This window comes from Lycorma delicatula, chromosome 1 (assembly GCF_047948215.1).
Source record: "Lycorma delicatula isolate Av1 chromosome 1, ASM4794821v1, whole genome shotgun sequence".
Taxonomy (NCBI): Eukaryota; Metazoa; Arthropoda; class Insecta; order Hemiptera; family Fulgoridae; genus Lycorma; species Lycorma delicatula.
The window spans coordinates 1020564-1026721 of record NC_134455.1 but is presented as its reverse complement, the minus strand read 5'-3'; the positions used below and the strand labels follow the sequence as shown (position 1 = coordinate 1026721).

Sequence of the window (6158 nt, the reverse complement as noted above, 5' to 3'; positions counted from 1 at the left end):
AATTAGATATCTAGAATCGATTCGGCTGAGGAATTTTTTTCGTACAAGTACTTTCACAGTTAAGAATTCAGTCTTTAAAGTAACGGTGAATTATTTAATAAGCCGACCTTTAAAATACATGCATGTGTAATATTTAAAAAAGATAAATTTTTATTTATTTATATATAATTACTACTTGCTAGTACGTGTATTTGATATCGTTATCAGTTTAATTCGTCTAACTATAAATTGATCATTCGATTAATTTGGAATGCATGTTTACAACTACATTATATAAGTATTTAAGAGAAAGAAAGCTGTTTTCAAAATATTAATCTCTGTTTATCTTTTGTTAATAAATGAGAATTTATTCATTAATTCCTGCTTGTTATCACTTCGCTGTTTATTATAACTATTGAATGTTTAGACTAGGTCGAACGTTTATGACATATGTATCGCATTAGCCGATTCGAATAAATATGAAAGTATATACGTAAAATGAACTCCCATAAACAATATAATGTATGTCGTTTAAAAAATTGAATAAATTCATCATTACTATGCTAACACAGTTGTTATGACTTTTTAATTGAATGAATTATTCCGAAAAGCAACATGTCCAAAATAGTATATTTTCAGGGAAAACAGAAGACTTCTTATTAACAATCAAAAAAAAGAGAGAAAACTGAAAGAAGTGCGGGTTAAATTACTAACCAATAAGGTACAATATAGCAAATTACAATTTTTTTATAACCAAGATGGGGAATTGAAATTTATATGTTGCCTTTCGAAGTAAGGCATGACATTCACGAGAAAAATGTTAAAATGTAATAGTAACAAAAACAACCTGTTCCTGAAGTTAAAAAATATATTAACAAATTTCATTGTGATACTTAATACGTTTGACTTAATCGCAATCCTTTTTTTACCCTATGCTTTGTCGCTTGTCGGCCAATTAATCAGTTTGTTACAAAAACATTTCTTCTTATCCGGAATGTATTCCTGGTAAATAGATGAAGAAAGGAGCGTTTGGAAAAATATAGTTAAAAGAAGAGACAGACTTATAGGCCACATACTAAGGCATCCTGGAATAGTCGCTTTAATATTGGAAGGACAGGTAGAAGGAAAAAATTGTGTAGGCAGGCCACGTTTGGAATATGTAAAACAAATTGTTAGGGATGTAGGATGTAGAGGGTATACTGAAATGAAACGACTAGCACTAGATAGGGAATCTTGGAGAGCTGCATCAAACCAGTCAAATGACTGAACACAAAAAAAAAAAGAGAGAGTAAAAATGTATCAACGTACTTACGTGATACAACAGATATCCTGGAAACCAGTCCTTTACACTGTATATTCGGTTTTTTATTTTATTGTTTTCATCAAATTTTATAGGAATTTGAAATTAATTTAACCTAAGTCGAAAAAAATATTTTTATTAATTAGAAACGAAGTCTGGAACTGAGCATATTTGACACCGATGAACTTCCTAGATATTCCTTCTATTCTGAATAATTTTAAAAATAAATTTAATTTTTAAACAATATTTTTCCAGTTACAATTTTAACTTTTACCAACCACAACTTCGTCCTCGAATTATCATTACGTTTCTTAAAATTAAAAACATGGTACACATATTAACGAGAGAATAATTACTATGTATAAATTTATTAAATTGTTTGATTTTAATGAAATATAAATTTAAAAAAATTAAATAAAAATAAAACACACTTACGTTACAAACTTTCCACTAAGTAATATTTATGACTGCTATGGTAAGTAGTGTTTAGTTCTTGGAATTGGCGTACGTGAATTTATCGATATTATCACAAGTTATTTGCTTACAAAATGATAGACATTTTAAAATTACGATTTACATATCAAATATTATTGTACGTTATTGAAACTTTTTTATTATTGATGTTTTTAGTATGAATTAACAATAGTTGAACATTTTCGAAGTTATACATATTTATTTTTTATTTTTGCTGAATATAAACAGAAAATATAAAAGAACCAAACTAAAGCCAGTATTATATTGTTTCTCACAACTTTTCATTTCGGTTTACTGAAATGAATATTTATAATCATTTTCAGACATGAATAACCAATCCAAACCACAAAAACTCCCATACCAAGTTTTTGCCATTTTTTTTACAGATTTGTCATCTGCGACCCCAAAAACTCCGCATAGCCGTTTTGCAGTTTTTTACACCCGCGCCCTTAATTTAGCCCCCGTAAGGAGAGATGTTTGCAAAAGTAATGGTGGAATATTGTATTGTCACCCGATCTTAGTAACTGTGAAAAATTTCATCAATATGTAATGTCAGGAAGTATGTTAAATTAAGGATGCAAGATTTTAGGTCAAACATGAAAAAAAACATTGTTAGTTAAATTAAAGCAAGTAATCATAGAATTTATTAATTTCACTGAAACATACAATATATTTAAAAAACACAATATGAAATTCATAAAAACCCTTACAGGTATATATATATATATATAAAAGCTGTTTTTTTGTTATGTTTTAATAATGGTAATTATATTACGTCAAATGTAATTACAACTGTAATAACAGTAAATTAATGAATATAATAATAAAAGAAATTTGGTATTGTGGAAGTAAGTAATTTTTATGCAATTTGTATATTTTATTTTTTAAATAAGATATAAAAATACAATCGGAACACAGTCAGCAGAGAGTTTTTATAAATAAAAAATACCACAAGGAGCCTTAGAACTTTGTCTTACAGATTTAAGTTACCAGCATATTCGTGTTCCAATAAAATCTTACTTTTGGATTTATATAAAAAAGTTATAATAAAATCTTATCATAGTTTTTGGGCCGATTACATGATTTTATATAAAAGTAAAAATTACATGCAAAATTTGAATAAATAAGAAAATAATGATTAAAAAGCCTGTACCGCTTAGAAGACAGGCATCACACTGAGTTTTTCTTACATTTTAATTCTTAAAACTTATATAAACAAAACTATTATGATCAAAATAATAATAAATAATTGTAGAACATGGAATACAACCGGAAAATGGATAAGCAGAAAGAAATACGGTTAAAACAAGAAAAAAGAAAGAAAAGAGACTTTATACAGACAAAAACAAATGACGATACTGTAACAGCGGCAATAAACACATAAGCGTATTTACTGCCGCTATGTTAATTAAAATTAATAAACGGTAGTTTATTTTTAAATATTATAATAATAAATTAACGTAACCTTTCATATGTTGGAAGAAAAATTAAAATATTTTGGATAATTTTTTGAATAGCAGTAAGAATACCGAAGTAATAAAACAGGAAAAGTAAAACCGCTGAAATACTTGTTACTGTCAACAAAAAACTAACAGACTACATGATGTAAAATATGTATATATAAAATATTCATAAAAAAGAAAATGTCTGAACACATAAACCGAATTCTGAAGATATATAAAAGCGTAAAAGGGCAAGCATATTAAAAGAGTGTACTGAATGCGATTATCTCATAGAATAACGGCGATATTCTGTAACAAAACCGATCGAATCCGTTTAAGTAAGAAGTAATTTTTTTTTTTTCAAAAGAATTCAACGTATTCGTGATTTTAAAACGGATATCATATGAAAGGCTTATTTACGTCTTATTTAAAGTAAAATAGCTGCTTTGTAATAACTAGGAAATTACTAAAAAAAATAAATACATGTACATTTATTAAGTTATCGCAAGTATAAAGACATTACAACAGCTAATAGATAGAACAAACTAGCAGAATTAAAATGATTTTAAATATTTCAAGAATTACATCTAATGAAGCCATCTACGTTATTCTGTACAGTAACTTCTTTTACACTACTAGAAAACTCGGATAGAAGAAATAACTACAGCAATGAAAATAAATACAATTAACGTTTCTAAAACTTTTTTATTCGCCTGACTGGTGACAAAAGTTCATAACGCTGGTTTCAGAAACCTCCTTATAGTTGCAAAAATAGTAAACTACAATATTATTTTTTCACTATCAGTAAAAACAAAGGAACCGAGGGGGGCAAGGAATTATGACTCTCAGGGGACACAGTATGATGTGTATAACAAAATAACCCTAACCGCAGTGAAGAAAGAATACGGTTTGGGAAAAAATAACATTTTTAAAATAAGATACGAACTACATAAAATGGACCCCCACAAAGCCTAATTATCGGTCTAATGTACTCAAATAGTTCATTTTTATATGAAAAACCCTAAAGAATAAATAAAATTGTAATGGTATATCCCTCCCAGACCTAGCACCGAATGTGGGTTCTCTAAAGATAACAATACACAAATAATAACTCCTAATTAAAGTAAAAATAGCCTAATTTAAAAAAAAAATATAATTAAAAAAATCTCTAAAGTAGAATAGAATTTATATTAAAATTACATAAAATTTTGTAAAATACATACAACTTTAAATAGTATACTATAATGTATCTCGTTTATTTGTATTTTTTATTAATTAAAATACTGGAGTAAATAGTATTAAGTGTGCATACAATTATTGGCTAGTCTAGTATCAGATAAATAATCGAATATTACAGAAATACGTTATAAAATACATAGATTTTTTTTTTAATTTATACAAATTTACGAATATGAAAAAACTACATACGGAACTTTTAAAAGAAAACATAAAATTTAAAAAGTAGTAACACATAATTTAATACCCAAATACGTTTATTTAAATATTTTTCTATATTTATCTGGCTCAGGCTAGTAAATTTTCTTTAAAAGTATGTTCACTAATTACCTTCATCCATGTCTTGTGAAAGATTTACAACCGATCTATTGCTATTATTAATCAGAAGAAATTTCAAATCTATACAGGGTCTTTTGTTCAGAAATGGAGATACAACGGCATGTCTTTCCATCATTTCCTTTTTATTACGGTTGTGGAAAACGAATAATTCACTGTGATGATACGTAGCGATGTCATTCAAAGCCGGTCTTATCTTGCGTCGAACTGTTTTTGTTGATCTATTCTGCCATGCAGATTGCTGTTTCCATAATTCTGGAAAGACCTGACAGAATAAAGATCGATGTTCTGCTTGTTTCATTTTCCATTCGTAAGATTCTTCTATATTATTCAGTTTCTTGGTGTGATCAAGCATATTTGACTCGTATTCTCTCAATGCCTTCTCCAGATTTCTTCTTTGTCTTTCTTTTTTACGGCCGATAAACTGTATAAGTTTGGGTTTAAATTCTTTATACGACTCTAAGTTCTGATGATACACTAAAGTGTCATGAGGCAGATTGTACAACGGTAATTTTATGTTTGGTCCCAAATTATCAAAGAACCTTTCATTTGTAGCGACCTTTTTTTTATTTTCAGCATAAACTCTTTTTACCGTTTCTTGAAAACTTGGGCGACTGCTGATTGTATTAATTACTTGTACTTCGTTTAATTTATTAATATTTCTCTGTAATTTTTCGCATTGATCTTTTTTCTTGGTTACTATTGTTTCCAAATAGTTAATTTCATCGTCAATTTTACTCATCAGTCTATGTATGTGTACAAACTTATCATTAACAGAATGTTTGTTAGATAAGTTAGCCATAATAACATCGTAAAAATTTTCAATGTCAAAAACTGTTTAGTTAACTGAAAAACCTTCTTATAAACAAACGTCACCACTTATAAAAAAAATGAAACAAATAACTAGCATAACCACAAATAAACGGAATTAATAGACACTACTACCACTCGTTCACTAAATTGTTCTAATACTGAAGAGTCAGTTGCGCTGGTAACCCTGTTCAGCGTAAGGTTGGCCAACGTTGAAATGGTAAAAAAAACGTGTAATTTTAAGTGTGATCGAGTAATTAATTTAGTGGTTATTGTTATTATTGGTATAGATGTACACAAACGATAATGATCGTATTGTTATAAACTAATTAATTACTTATAATTGATAAGCCCAAGTACTTTTTCACTGGTTCAGTTTCTTCTTTATTTTTATAAAAGAATAAAAATGATAAATTTCACATCATGTTATATAAAAATGTTATCATAGTTTTTAGTGAGTATCCTTTTCTGAGTGCTTTCTCTGCCTTTGTTTTTAAACACTAATGAATATGTTCTAAATTTGATGAATATTTATGAATCGAGTAAAAAAATAAAATAATAATAATTCCAATTGTCTTTAT

General features: G+C 27.6%; 1 protein-coding gene across 1 annotated transcript; it reads right to left on the bottom strand.

Annotated features, from left to right (window-relative positions):
* Positions 1–4753: 4753 nt before the first annotated feature.
* On the bottom strand, positions 4754–5569 carry LOC142318556 (nuclear receptor corepressor 1-like). The gene has a single exon (XM_075355110.1). It carries the CDS (start codon positions 5567–5569, stop codon positions 4754–4756), a length of 816 nt encoding a protein of 271 aa, XP_075211225.1.
* Between the last annotated feature and the right edge of the window lie 589 nt (positions 5570–6158).